General features: G+C 38.0%; 1 protein-coding gene across 1 annotated transcript in view; it reads left to right on the top strand.

The window, feature by feature from the left end:
• Positions 1-15388, top strand: part of LMBR1 (limb development membrane protein 1) — an 82380-nt gene extending 66992 nt beyond the window's left edge. Inside the window, exons 12-13 of the mRNA XM_088018339.1 lie at positions 6231-6392; positions 9474-15388. Coding sequence (XP_087874465.1) covers positions 6231-6392; positions 9474-9559 — 248 coding nt within the window. The 3' untranslated portion in view covers positions 9560-15388. The remainder of the gene's footprint in view (positions 1-6230; positions 6393-9473) is intronic.
• Positions 15389-15959: the final 571 nt, after the last annotated feature.

The raw sequence follows: 15959 nt of genomic DNA, 5'->3' as shown, positions 1-15959 counted from the left end.
GTGCTGTTTACATTTTCTAGATAGAAGTTCCTTATCAAGATATGTGATTTGCAAATATTTTTCCCATTTGGTGGCTTTTTTTTTATTCTCTTAAAAATATCTTTCAAAGGATAGACATCCTTAATTTTGATGAAGTCAGATTTACCACGTTTTCTTTTTGGATTGTACTTTTGGTGTTATATCAGTATACTGAATCTTTCTCTAGCCCCAAATCACTTAGATTATCTGTGTTTTCTTCTAGAAGTTTTATACTTTTAGGTTTTAGCTTTTGTACTTAGATCCAGAAATTAACTCTGTTTTGTGATAATTTCTGCATATAGTATGAGGTATGAATTGAGATACATTTTTTTGCATATAGCTAGCCAATTATTCTAGCACCACTGCTTGAAAAGTCTATTCATTTTCCCACTGAATGGCCTTGAAAACTTCATGGAAAATCAGTTGTCCATGTATGTGTGGGTGTGGGTTTATTTCTGGACTCTATTTTGTTCCATTGATGTCTCTGTTTGTCTTTACATCAATACTGCACTGTCTGGGTTGCTGTAGATTGATCGTAAGACTTGAGATCAGGCAGTGAAGTCTGTTCTTTTTGAGAGTGGTTTTAGTTATTCTAAGTCCTTTGCATTCCCTGTGGCTTTTTAAATTAGCTTGTCATTTTCTACACAAATGTCTGCGAGGGTTTTGGATTGTGTTGAATCTGTAGAACGAATTGGAGAGGATTAAGATCTTTACAATATTGAGTCTTTCAGTCCCTGAACACTGTATACTTATTTAGTTCTTTAATTTGTCTCTGCAAAGTTTGCATTTTTTGTTTAGGTCTTGCACATTTGATGCTATTGTAATGGTATTTCTTTAAAATTTTAATTTCTTATATTAGTTAATGGCTGGTACACAGAGATACAGTTGATTTGTGTATATTGGTCTTTTATTCTGCAACCTTGCTAAACTCGCTTATTAATAATAATATCTGTTTTGTAGATTTTGCTGAATTTTTGTTGATGATGTTGTCTGTGACTAAAGATAGTTTTACTTTTTCCTTTCCAGTATGGATGCTTTAATTTATTTTTCTTGTCTCTTGCACTATCTGGAGCTTGGAGTACAATATTGAATAGAAGTAGTGAGAGCAGACATTCTTGGACTTGTTTCTCACCATAGCAAGAAAGCATTCTGTCCTTTACTGTTAACTGGTAATAGCTGTAGTGTTTTTTTGCTTGTTTATTTTGGTAGATGCCTTTCACCAGGTTGAGAAGGTTTCCTTCTTTTCTCCTTTGCTGAATTTTTATCGGGAACGGATGTTGGATTTTGTTAAATGCTTTTTCTGCATCTACTGATATAATCATGTGGCTTTCTGTTTTAGACTGTTAATGTGCTGAATTACACCAAGTGATTCTTGATTGTTAAACCAATCTTGCATTCCTGGGATATCCCCCACTCGGTCATGACATAGTATCCTTTTTTTTTTTTTTTTTTTTAAATATTGTTGGGTTAACTTGATAAACATTTGCTTGGGATTTTTGTATGTGTATGAGTGCATAGATCTGTAGTTTTTTTTTTTTTCTTGTTAATAACCTTTTTCTGGCTTTGATTATGTGAGTAATGCTATCTTGATTGATTGAAAGTATTCAGAAGTATTTCCTCCTCTTCAATTTGCTAGGTGAGTGCTATACACTAAGTGTTTGTGTGTTGAAACTTACTCCCCAGTGTGATGGCCTGAGGAGGTGATAGGTGATGGTTGAAGTCCCATCCCTTCATGGATGGGACCCGTGCCCTTCGGAAAGAGGCCCAGGAGAGCTCTGTTGCCCTTGTGCCGTGTGAGGGTGCAGTGAGTGGATGGCTGGCTGGGAGCCCCGGGGGTGCCCTTCGAAGACTCCAGCCCTGCTGGGGCCTTCCTCCGGGGCTTCTGGCCTGCGCAGCTGTGAGCGGTACCTGCCTGCTGTTCATATGCCCCCTGGCCTGCAGCATCCTGGTATAGCAGCCCTAATGTACTGAGACACTGAGGTGCTCTGGAACTGGGGTTTGTTCCTTCAGCGTTTGATACAGCTCATCAGTGAAGCCATCTGGGCCTGGGATTGACTTGCAGAAAGGTTTTAACAACAAATTCAATTGCTTTTATAGATAGAGGACTACTCAGCTTATTTATTTCTTCTTGAGTGAGTTTGTTAATGTTTTAAGGAATTTATTTCATCTATGTTGTCAAGGTTTTTGGCATAAAGTTCCTTTATTATCCCTTCAGTATAGATAGATATATCAGTGCACTGCAGTGCTAATTACCTACTCATAGCTGATATTAGTAATTTGTCTTTTTTTTCCTTTAATACTATTGCTACTAGGTATGTTGATTTTTTTTTTTTAAGGTTTATTTTATTAGAGAGAGTGCGCGCACATGTGTGCACGCATGAGTCGGGGGAGGGGCAAAGGGGAAGAGGGAGAGAGCGCTTCTCAAGCAGACTCCCTCCTGAACTCGGAGCCCAACGCAGGGCTTGATTCCACGACCCTGAGATCGTGACCTGAGCCGAAATCAAGAGTCAGCTGCTTAACTGACTGAGCCACCCAGGTGCCCCAAGAGGTTTATTGATTTTTATTGATCTTCTCAAAGGACCAGGTTTTAGTTTCATTTATTTTTCTCTATTCTTTTTCTATGTTCCTTTCATTGATGCACTACTATTTACTTTCTTCTGCTTATTTGGGGGTTTTTCTCTTACTTTTCTGCTTTCTTAAAATTGAAGCTAAGTTCCCTGATTTGAGATCTTAATTTTCTAACATTGGCATTTAGCACTGTGAGTTTCTCTCTAAGTACTGCTTTGGCTACACACACCCCCGCCCCCCCGCATTTTGATCTATAGTGTTTCCATTTTCATTCAGTTCAATATCCTTCCGACTTCCTTTTTTATCTCGTCTTTGACCATGGATTATTTAGAAGCCTGTCATTTAGTTTCTAAATATTTGAGGATTTTCCAGAGAGATTTGTCTGTTGTGATTTCTCATTTAATTCCATTGAGGTGAGGAAATACATTTTATGACTTGAATCATTTTGAACTTACTGAGACTTGCTTTATGGCCCAGAACATGGTCTATCCTCATATATCTTTGTGCTTGAACAAGTGTATTGTATTCGTGGGTAGAATGTTCTATGAATGTCAGGTCAATTTAGTTGATAATGTTACTCAAGTTCTTTGTATCCTTACTGATTTTCTAACTATTTGTTTTATTGAGAGAAGGGTTTTGAAATCTAAAATTGTGGATTTGTTTATTTCTTCTTACATTTCTGTTTTTGCTTCATGTATTTTGAAGTTCTGGTATTAGATGCATAAATATTTAGGGCCATTATGTTCTCTTGATGAATTGACCCCTTTATAATCATGAAAGTGATGATGACATTCTTTATCCTTGCTAATATTCTTTGCTGTAAAATCTGCTTTACAGGACATTCATATAGCTGTGTCAGGTATTTTTTGATTATGGTTACATAGTATACTTTTTCCCATTCTTATGCTTTCAACCTGTTTGTGTCTTTATATTTAAATAGTTCATTTCTTACAGATAATGTAGAGTTGGGTCTTGCTTTTTTATCCAATGTATTAATCTTTATTTTTGAGTTTGGGTGTTTAGACCATTTACTTTGAATGTGATTACTGATATTATTATGTTTGACTATAATCTTGCTCTTTATTATCTCTTTCTTCTCATCTCTTATTTGTTCCCTTTTTCCTCTTTATCTTCATTTTTCTGGATGAGCTGCATTAAAAAATGATTCCACTTTACCTCCTTTGTTGGCCTATTTGCTATAACTGTGGTATTTTTTGGACATATGAGAATACCTATTTACCTTTATCATTATTATTATTATTTTTAAAGTCTGTCCTTTGTATATAATGTAAAAGCCAGTGAGTAGTACATATATAGTTTTAAAATGATTAAATACACATATATTGGGTATATGTGTTCTAATTTTGTTTTTGCTAATGGTGGTGTATGATTAAAAATGTCTTGAGACCAGGTAGACTTTCCTGGAGCATCTGGACAAGGGTTTTTATTTTGTGATCTGTCAGTTTTTCCATAAATCAGCTTCATCATATGCAAGATTTTGTATGGGTGCGCATCTCTTTGTTTTTCTTGTGAAAAGATCTGTGGCTCTCACCAGATTCTCAAAGGAGTCTTTGGTCCTAAAGGTCAAATGAACTACTTATCTGGGATCCTTGGGCTGAAATCACTGAAATTTGTTTTGGAAGGGTTGTATCCTGTCTACAGATAACTTCCTAGGTTAAATTAAATGGTACTTTGAAGAATAAAATGTATAATTAGATCTGTATTCCTTTTGACAAAGTTTTTTGTTGATTTTTTTAAAAGATTTTATTTGAGAGAGAGCACAAGAGAGCACGAGGTGGGGGCGGGCAGAGGGAGAGGGAGAGGCAGACTCCCCACTGAGCAGAGAGCCCGACGTGGGACTCGATCCCAGGTCCCTGAGATCATGACTTGAGCCAAAGGCAAGTGCTTAACCAACTGAGCCACCCAGGCGCCCCAGACAAAGTAAAGTTTTATTAAGGCTTTTTTCTGAGAAGCTGCAGCCATGATTATTGCCATGACTAATGATGTGTGGTCTTTGTGGCATATTCTGGTGTCTGAGTCCCTTTACCTTCTTTAAAAAGATATTTTATTTTGTGTTTTCATTAATTTTTTCTTTAAAATATATGGTAGATTATTGTCTCTCAAGTTCAAATACACTGGCCCTGTGTAAATGTGGCCATAAAAGAACTACTTCTTAGGACACCTAGGGGACTCAGTTGGTTAAGTGTCTGCCTTCGGCTCATGTCATGATCCCAGGGTCCTGGGATCGAGTCTGGCACTGGGCTTCTTGCTCAGCGGGGGGCCTCTTCTCCCTCTGCCTGCCACTCCCCCTGCTTATGCTCTCTCTCTCTTTGACAAATAAAATATTAAAAAAAAAAGAACTACGTCTTGAAACCTATTTTTGTGATACTTTTGGGTATGAAGGTTTTTCTGTTGTCTATGCACTGCTTTTGTGGCGTCTGTCCCTGTAACGGGTGATGGGATTGCTTTGGGTGGGGATGAGAGCTAAGTTCAAAAGTCAGCTGACAGAGTGACATGAAGTTTGGTTACTATTGAAATCCTTAGACCACTCAAAAAATAAAGGTGTACAGGATTTTGTTTATACAGTCCTTTATGATTAAAATTTTATATGGCCCCAAGTAACTCTTCAGTTTCTTCCTTGAAGATTGTCAACAGTCCTGTCATCTGTCAGTTGACTACCTGAATGCTGTTTACTTATTTATTTACCAGTGGTCAGAAAAATCCTAACATTCACATATTCTTTCCAATAAGTATTTGGCCTAGGGCACATTATTACTGAATAGGGTGACTTTTGGATTATTCTTTTGAATAAAAAGACTTGTTTTTTAAAATGTGTATAGGAAATTTAAGTAACTTCAATGTATATATGAGATAACTGCCTTTCTAGGTTTGCCATTTTATTCCACAAGCCTGTGGTGTCCAACTCAGATTAATAATGTTTTTATTCCCACCTCCCCCCACCTGCCAACCCAGAAAGGAATCACCCTAGTTGTTTATCTGTTTATGTAGTAACTATTATGTATGTACAAGCATTGCTCTGGGCATTAGGATTGTAGGAGTGAAAAAAACAAAGTCCCTTTTCTCATAGAACTTACATACTGGTGGGAAAAGTAGGCAATAAATAAACCAGAAAGGAAAAGAAATATGTGAAGTAGCACATGTTACAAAGAAATGTAATTAAGATAGATGGCCATGGAGGGTGCAGCTGTTTTCTGTAGAGTAAACAGTTGCCCTCTCCAAGGAGATGTTTGATGTGGGACCTGCATGGGGAGAGGGACCAAGCAGCGGGGAGGTGGGCGCTTTAAGGGGCTGTCAGGTGTTTTCTCCGTCCTGTTTCAGTTGAGCACACTGTGCCTATTCTCTCCATGAGCTGCAGAGTGGATTTCTTGTCAGTGTAAGTGGAGTGAGTGACAAGGGACATTCACTCCAGCCTCATCACTTCCAAGATACTGTGACATGTGGAGAAAGTAGGTTAGGGCTGGCTGATGCTGTTCCACAAGGTAACAATTACATATTCTAACTAGGATCCCCACTAACAAATGAGAAAGTCCATGGAATTTGATCTGACTTGTACTTTGTTTTGTAAGGTGTTTAAATATATTGTACCTGATTTTATTAAGGGTTATTTTATTTATTTTTAACAGGAATCACTAGATTTGATCTACTTGGAGACTTTGGAAGGTTTAATTGGCTGGGAAATTTCTATATTGTATTATCCTACAATTTGCTTTTTGCTATTGTGACAACATTGTGTCTGGTCAGAAAATTCACCTCTGCTGTACGAGAAGAACTTTTCAAGGCCCTAGGTAATCCTGAGGTTTATGGGTATTTTTCTGTCTTTCTGCTAATTTTTAATTTTGTTATTTGAATTAATTTTAAATCTTCATCTGTTCATTTTTCCTACTGTGTGAAACCATAGAGGTCCCATTTCTGACCCACTACTTACTGGTTATGCTTGTGTGTGAAATTACCTTGTTAAGCCTCAGCTTCCTTATCTGTAAAACGGTGACAGTATCTTCTTCTCTCAAGGACTGTTGTGAATATTAACTGGAATATTTCTTGTAAGGGCCTGAGCAGAGTCCTGGCACATCATAAGAGCTCAATAAAATTAGCTCTTTTGTTGTTATGATGATGGTGGTCGAGGCAAGGTGAGGCTAATGGCTAGAGACTATTTTTTGGTAATGGTACCTCTTACAGTTTTTTGGTTACAGATTTCTTTTGATTACTTGGATTTTACAAGTATCAGACTGATCCATAATTCTCTTCAGTAAGCCAAATAACTCAGGATAAAAATATTAGTATTCTTGTCATTAGTAGGAGAGAGGGCATTCATTATCATGTGTTCCAAAAGTCACATGCATTGTGACAGTCTTAAAAACTTTAGGTTTGGCTAGGGTAAAAAAAAAAAAAAGGGTATAAATGTAACTTATGAATGAGTTTTTCATGCCCACTTCATCATTAGCACTAAACATTTTATGTGTTTTTATTTTATATTTTTATAAGTTTTATTTTATATTGTAGGAATACCAGGGCTTTATAAACTATCTTGCTATAAACCCTCTTGGGTTTGGAGTAATTTTAAATTTGGCAGTGATTTATTGTAGAAAATCCTAACATTAGGTCATTTACCTAACTTGACATCATTTGAATGCTTATACTCTGTATTCCATTGTGACTTTTAGCTGTTGCAAAAGGCTACGTAGTGATTGATTCATAAGGTCCAGATAACTCCAGCCTTCTGAGCAACAAGAAAACTTTGCACCCCACTAAGTTCTTCCAACACCTGTGATTGAAGGGATGACCTTTGGGAAGGAAAAAAGATTTCAAATTATCTATTCATCCATATTTTATTAAATTCACCCTGTGAGGGGATGGCTGGTGCAATAGTGCCTGGAAATGAAAGTGACATCTCATTTCAGCTGAAGCACCAGATAATTTATGGATTTTCATGCCTAGGTTTCAGAATGCTGGCCAGGTTAAAATCTGCAAGGTGAGGTGGGAATCAGCAGCTCTCTGAACCAAATGTCTAAAGTTAGAACTTCATTTTTAAGCCCATGGTAGCATCAGTGAGATTAGTTAGCCATAATGTCAGATCATTTCCCACTTACCAGTCACTAACATGAGAGGGTTGTAAATGAACTGCAGTAAATTTAGTTTTGTGTTAAGTATTCTGGATATCATCTTTCTAACTTAAGGTGAATTCATGTATGTTGTGTCGGCTCTTTGACCATAACAGGCAGTAGAATTATCAAGACTTGTCTAAAACTAATAGATGGATTTGGTTTTTTGTCCAAATGTTTTCTGTTACTCTTTGGAATGCTTTAAGGAAGAAATGCATTATATGTAGAAAAAGATCCTCATTAAGTATATGTAATAATGTGTGAATGGTCTGAGATCTTAAATCTGATTCCATGGGGAATCATAATTTGATTATAAAATTTAACCATCTCCTCCCCCCCCTTGTTTTGTAGTCTTTTTTCCTCTGCTGCTATGTCCATTGATAATGACAGTATTTGTCTCATAGAGTATCTGGTACACAGTAGATAAAAATCAGTTGGTGGTGGAGGTGATTGTTTCTGCAGAGAGAGACATTGTAGTTTTTTTGTTTTTTTTTTTTTAAAGATGGGTAGCCTGTGCTGCACCCAAGTTTTAGAAGTAATAATGGAAATAATCTATCCTCAAAGGGGATTCCTTTTCACTTTGGGCATTGATTACTCTGCTGGTTCTCTCTCTACCTACTTCCTTCACTAGCAGGCCCTGTTTAAAACACGCTTCCCCACACCCAACAGCTGTGGGTTCCTATTGTCACTCAGTGGTTTGGCCAGAACTGCTGCTTGTGTTGGATTTCTTTTTTCCTTCCCATTCATCCATCATAGACGGTCTCAATTTTACCTTTTCTTTCATTAAGATATGCAGGTGGTAGAAACTTTAAAATTCAGAGGGCTGTGTTGACTTAAGAGCGTTAAAAAATTGCTTAACTGCCAGGTAGATAAACTAATGGAATCTTAGGGGAATAGAATCTTATCCAGGTATGTTTTTGATGTGTCACAAAGGTCTGAGCCTCATAAAGATGTTTCCTCAAAATCTTCTCCATAGATGTGCTGGTTATATATTCTTGAACATCTTTGTGCTTCATCTTATTACTAAGTGCTGAGAGCTTTGGTGCCACGTAAAGTCTTAGGTTTTCGTTTACCTGTTACCCCTGTGAGTTGCACAGGACTGTTGTATATATCAGGTACATTATGTAAATGACTGATGTATGATACAGAGGGAAACTAACATAACTGTAAAAGATAGTGAAAATGTTTTATTCTGTGAAGTATCTTTGAATAATGAAATATTTATGTTCAGTTTATTCTTTTGCCATTTCTCCTTTTCTATTTGGTCATGTTTTCCATTGCTTTTCCTCTTAATTATGTGCTTAATATTTTGGTGTGTCTTTCTGGATGTCTTCCTGTATGTATACTTGCATGTGTGTATACAAAAATGGGATCATACTTGTCTCAGGTTAGTTCCCCTGCTGGAAAGCACACTTTGGGGCTGGGACAAGCTTGCAGGAGGAGGTGGATGAGAGGGGTGCTCTTGGGATTGGTATGGAGGGCAGGAGGTGGGGAAGGGACTAACTGCAGAGAGAAGAAACCAGAAGCTTCCATGGGCCCCAGAGCTTCATGGAGTTGAGGAGAAGGCATGGCTTCCTAAGAGACAACTGTCTTCTGCTTAGGCCCCCAGGGAGCCTGCAGTGGGGAATAAGAGATTTTTCATGCTAACGGGGGTCTGGCCAGCACATCACAGCTTTCGCAGTAACACTTGACACTCCGCCTCCTTAGCCCTCTGCCCACCCACGCAACCGTCCCTCATTTCTCACCGTTTTCTTAATTTCTCTGCAGGGCTTCATAAGCTTCACTTATCAAATACTTCAAGGGATTCAGAAACATCAAAGCCGTCAGCAAACGGGCATCACAAAGCACTGTGAGATATGCAGCAGCACTCTGCCATCAAGAGACCCGGGAGCCCCAACTCCCACCGTCCCCGTCAGTCAGAAATGACGCGCACTGACTGGGCTTCACATTTAGGGCCTGGGCCTGGCAGCGCCATTTCTTTAATAACCTCCTAAGAACTTGGCTGCTGCAGGCCTTCTTCTCATTTAACTGTGTGATGGACCCCACAGTTTCCAGCCAAATGCAGGCTTCGTAGGGCAGCACATTTTTCTGTGGACACATTTGCTTGCAGCACTTGATACAGTCACCCATACGCGAATGTTAGAAAAGGCAACTTCGGGGCTTTCTAAGAATTCAGGTAAATCCCAGTATATATTTTATTCAAAATGGAGAACCTGACATGAAAGGCATCCTTGGTACTTGGATATGAAGTGAAGGCCCTGCAAAAATGCGGGTTTTATAGATGCCGTTACTGCAGTGGGTGCATTGGAACGGTGGTGTGCAAATGCTATTTTTCACTTCCTTGAAGAAAAAGACAAAAGCGTAGTTCTGGTTTATATTTCAGAATGATACTGTTTGGACTTTGAGTCAAGAGAAAAATATGAAATTCTTTTGAAAACCTGATCCATGGTAGAACACCATGGGAATACCTTCCACTGTACAGTATAGTAAGCCAAGTAGGAAGTCTTATGTAATCATAGTTCTCTGACCTCTTATGTGTGTAGAATTCAGTATTACCTCTCATAACATAGTTGCCAGTGTCGAATACACTTGTAACTTAGATTTTGCCTTATAGGCTATCTGTACACTTGATTTTTTTTAAGCTTTTTTTCAAAAATCCCTCAGTTCCTTGTGCTCTTGTGTCCATTATGGAATTACCAATGCTCTGTGGTAGAAACTCCTTCTGTCAACATATTCTTCAGGTCTTGGTTACTTTTGTATATGCTGGTTTAAACCTCGGATTTATAAAAGTACTAGTTTAACACCCAGATACACAGAGTCAGCATTCATGAGGTAAGAATAGTTTCTCAGTGTTTCATGATCTGATAAATCATTCAGTTATGAAATTGTAAATAATTCTGGGGATGGCTTCTTGACTTTAAGTCCATTGAATAAAAGCTATAAAATTGTACTCTGTGTTACCATCCACTAGGATAGAGTACTGAAAATTGTGCATGCGGAAATAAGAGATGAGCCCCTTTGCACACACTTTGGAGTTGTGCAGTCTCTATAAATACGTATGTTCACATGCACTATGTGTACGGCAACAGATTGTCTGTGTTCAGACAAACGTAAAAGAACATTTTTCTCAAATTGTTGAGTTTAAAGGGGTTTTTTTGGGAGAAATTTATGAAAATCAGGCTGTATATATTTGACATAAAAGATTTCCACTTAGAGCCAAAATAATAAGAAAAATTTATCTGTGTATTCCTAAGTTCCATTGAGTATACCTCTCCTTTATTTATACCTCTGCATTTCCTTCTGAGCTTCTCTTCTCATTAAAATACAGCCCAGTTTTAAGATAAAAGAACATTTTGTGATTCTAAACAACACTCCGTAAATACCACCAGTCTAGTATTGGTGAATCTCTCTGCATAGGATCTGCATACTGAGAAAATTAATAGAAGTTGGTTGTTTCCTAATTTCACTGGTAATTACACCTATTTAAACATTAATTGCAAGCTTTGATTTTTACTGAAACTTGCTTGCAGGCAATCCATATTTTGAGCAGACTAGGTCAAGGGGAGAAGAAAAAGAAAGTTCTTTAAATAAAAGAGCATCGCTTGTAACTTAACACTGGTTTCTGGGCACATTCGTAGGAAGTTCTGGGGTATTTGTAAGATGTCTGAAAATTTCTGAGTAAAATATTAAACTTTTCAATGTCTGTATCAATTCTTTGTTCATTTGAAAGTTTCTTTCCATCGGAAAACTTAGGCCAGGTTTGATTAGTAAGCAGTGATATGTATTATAAATTCCTACAGCTGTTACTGGGTGCATCTTCATTGCCTTTGAGACAGAGGATATGCCTCACATGGAGGGACAGTTTTGAACCTTGGGTCTCAGATGCCTTTTATGGGAACAGTTGCAGGTGGTTATATACTCTGCTGCATGATTACAGCCACTTCTGGGGTTCTATAAAGAGTATATTCCTGGTTACGTACACAAGAGTCTTCCTCTTGAGTGAGGGACTTAGCAAATGCAGGTGCTTCTATTGGACACACACTGGAGGCTGGCTGCATGAGGCCGTGACAGAAATTGGTGACAGCACACTGAGGCCAAGCACTTGAACTCTGGTAAGGACAGGCGCCCCTCAGGTCTTTGATTTGTTGCAGTTACTGTGCTAGTGAGGGAGGATGCAGATGGCCTGATGCCAGGGCGCCCTGTGCCCGCGGTCAAAGTGGCCCCGGGGATGGCCATTTCGTTCTCTTTGGGTGGGGGGGTCTAGGTGACTGTGTGAAGTCAGACGTTCTGTTGACTCTTTCTCACCTTTGGCTCAACTTTAAAGGGGCATTAGACACGTCTGTAGTAAAAAAGTTTCTTGAGGAGACTTAGCCAATTCTTAATTGGTTCTGCAATACTTATTTTAAAATTATAAATTTTATAGGTTATAACATTTGTAATTTTTACCGACTTTTCCAAGATGTTTCTTAGATTCAGTATTTACTTAGCTTTATATATATTCTATATAAAAATAGACCTGCTCTAAAAGAAGAGACTGTGAGAATCGCACGCACACGCACACTCGCGCACATACAGGTTAGCTCCTTCAGTGCCACACTGAGAGATTGATTAGTGGATAAGCATGAAATCTTCTGCACGGTTTGACTCTTGGATGTATTCAAGGTGTGTACTATGTACACCTGTTCTTAGGGGCATCGACATCGGCCTTGCTTTGCTGGAGCACAGTAGACCTCTCTGTGCCTCCATAACCACTTAACCTGCTACAGCATAGGCTTACATCATTTGAAAACCCTATGTAGTTTTCTTTGTTGTTAGCACAGTATTTAATGTATAAAGGCAGAGTTCTTAAAATAATTTTTTAAAAATATGAGCATATATTCAGTACTGACTTTAAAAAAAACTGGTATGATGTTACTTTTAAAATAATGTTTAGATGCACTGGTATATTACTTTTGTTTACAGTGTTTTGTTTACAAATTGTCTTTTGGGCTCGTTTCTATGAGATACTTTTAGTGTGACTTTTTAAATGTCTTAGAAATTAAAACGTTACAAAAGGTGGTTTCATGTTTTGGTTTATAAGCATTCAAATGTGTTTTTGTTTTGGTTTTAAATCTTAATTACCATCATGGCTAAAACTTTAGGGTGTATATAGGTAACTTCCATGTCAGTTTTATAAAGGGCAGTAATGGTTCTGGTGAGATGTTGGACTGAGGAACAAGTGAATGTTTTCTCTCTCTTTTTGTTGTGGAGTTATTGGTGGATGAATTTCTTTGAACCATTTGCAGCTAAAATGTAGCATCAGCAATTAAAATCATGTGTGTCGTCTAATCGTTTGAGTTACTTAGATGTATTTGATTCTTCTAATCTTTTCCATAAAAGGACTGAGGCATGCCTACTTGTGGTCTGGGCAGCTTAATGCAGAGCTCTCAGAAGAGTAAATGGCATTGGCATCTGGTGCCTTAGACAGAAACCTTTACAGCAGTGGCTTTCCAGCTCTCTGACCACAGAAAAAATACTGTTTACACTGTAACACACACACACACACACACAAACACACATACACACACTTCTATACATGTAAACAAATACTTAACAAAGTAGTACCTACTTTTAATGTATGTGACGCGTGCTGGCATTTTCTGTTCTCTTTTTTAGAATACTAGACACAAACCACACTAATACTAATGAATGGTCAACTTTAGTTTGAAAAACGTGACTTCCGGGATCTAGTTGAAAGATGAACGAACACAAAAACTTTTTTTGGCTTTTGAATAATAGGTAAAATTCATTATTGCATATACTACTGAAGCAAAAGTATTATCTGTACAGATTACTTGTTGCACTGCAAAAAATGTAATTAAAATCAATAGAAATTGCTGAAACTCTAAAAATGGATTATAAAATTTCAAAACTAGGTGGTTGATCATATTTCTTGGAGAAGTAGAGCTGGGACCTTGTTTTGAAGAGAAGTTATTTAATTTCCTATTCTGTGTAATTCAATTAGGTAAAAGTGTTTTCAAGTTCAAATGTGATCAAATAGGAAATTCAGACAAAACCCAGTTATTCTTGAATGTGATTTTGGTATTCTGTTCTTCCTAAACATACTGGAGAAGTCAAGTTCACAAGTATAGGTTATGAAAAGTAGGGTAGCAGCACCCGATGTATATGATTTCTGAGGATCAATGTGAGCAGAAAGATCTTTAGTGTCTGAATGTGAGGAGGTAGAGATTTAAATATGAATCTGAGGAAGAAAGTTTTATCAGTTATTAAAAATCCCATGTGAATGTTTTAATGTCTTCTCTATTGGAAAGCTCTTACTTACTATAAGATAGACTGCTGACCAACAGTGGCCTCTAAGAACCCAGGACATGCTCTAGTATTGAGTGGCTACAGCTGTCCTGTCATGCCGTGTAGCTGGTATATCATATTGAATGGCTGTAAGTGCTAACAAACAGCTTTTTACATATATCTTAGCACATTGTTCTATTATTGCTTTTATTGCTTTAGAAATTAGTAGTGAAAAACTTCTCTTTTTCTGTATTCTCAGTACTTCACTTTTAGCCACCAAATGTGTGTGGAGTTTTTCTACACCAGGCTGTTCTCCCAGTTCTCTGTGGATACCACATCAGTGACCTGCAGTTTGATTTAATTTTGACACTATCTACGTGGAGTTAGTGCAGACCCTCAGTCCCATAAGATTGGCTCCCCACCCCCACTTCAGATGCCAGTCCCAAGTCCAGGCTGTCCCATGTGCTTTGACCATGCAGCTATAAATCAGGGGTTCCCACCACCCCCTCTGGTTCAGGGATGTGCTAGAGCAGCTCACAGAACTCTGGGACACACTTTACTTACTAGATGACCTGTTCATTACAGGGGGTACCCCTCAGGAACACCAGAGGGAGGAGAAGCATGGGACTGGGGATGGGGGTGCACACAGAGCTTCCGTGCCTCTCCAGGGGCACCAGACTCCCAGCCCCTCCATGTGCTCGCCATCCGGAAGCCCTCTGAATCCCTTCAGTTAGGTGGGTTTTTTGTTTGTTTGTTTGTTTGTTTTATGGAAGCTTCGCTACAAAGACATGATTGATTAAAAGGATTGGCCATTAGTGATTAGCTCAGCTTCCAAGCCTTCCCCACTCCCCAGAGGTCAGAAGGGTGGGACCAAAAGTGGTTGGTTCCACGGGCCATCATTAGGGGCTTTCCAAAAGACAGCCATTAGCATAAGCTCAGGTGTGGTTGGAAGGGGCTTCTTATGGATATCAAAAGATACCTTGATCTTCTTATCACTTAGGAAATTCCACAGGTTTTGGCTCTGTGTCAGGAATGGGGAGGAAGACCAAATACATATTTCTTACTACAAATTACTTGGAGGGTCTGGTTTGGAGCATCGACTTGCATCAGGCGACCAGGGACCACTATTTACTAGATACTCAAGTCTTGGATCAAAGACAATGCACATTTTCAAACTACTTCCAGAAAGACCCTATCAACATATACTCTCATCAACAGCATGTGAAGATGTGTTTCTTTTGCTAACACTGGATTTTGCCAGTCTTTTACATTAGTGCCAACCTGAGAGGCAAATATTTAATTGTTTTTCTTTGCATTTTTAATAACTATTGGGGGAACTTAATTTTTTATCAGCTATGTGTATTTCTACTTTTGTGAATTATCATTAAATATACTTAGCCTATTTTTCTTCTGGTATTTCATAATATCTTTACTGTTTTATAAAAACTCTGTATATTATGGATTAAATGTTTGTCTTTCAGATGTGTGTATTTTTCCTGGCTGTTTTTTAACTTGTCCACATTGGTTTTTGTATTTTTTTTCTGTGTGGAAAATTTAAATTCTGAAGTAATCAAAATTTGCAATTTCCCATAATTTTTTGGTGTCATACTTAGACCTACCCTACTCTTAAGACTTTTAAAAATATTTCCCAGTATTTTTCCTTATCTACTTGAGATATAATTCACATATTATAAAATTCACTCTTAAAGCACATGATTCGTTGATGTGTAGTATATTCCTGGGGTTGTGCAACCACCCTCACCATGTGATCCCACATCATTTTCATTACCCCAAACCTAGCTACTTTTATGTCTTTATTTTTTTTCATAATTCATCGACACTTTATCTGGATTTATTTTGCTGAAAGGAATGAAGTAATGGTTGTGCAGAGATGTCAGTGGCCACACAGCATCGATTCATGCCAGGCAGCCCAGCCCATTTTATTCAGGGTGGCAGTGTGCCCAG

This window comes from Eumetopias jubatus, unplaced genomic scaffold, assembly GCF_037043125.1.
Source record: "Eumetopias jubatus isolate StellerSeaLion01/CBP00866 unplaced genomic scaffold, mEumJub1_p1.0 scaffold_14, whole genome shotgun sequence".
Taxonomy (NCBI): Eukaryota; Metazoa; Chordata; class Mammalia; order Carnivora; family Otariidae; genus Eumetopias; species Eumetopias jubatus.
Note: the sequence above shows the minus strand (reverse complement) of the source record. Positions and strands in the feature narration are given on the sequence as shown.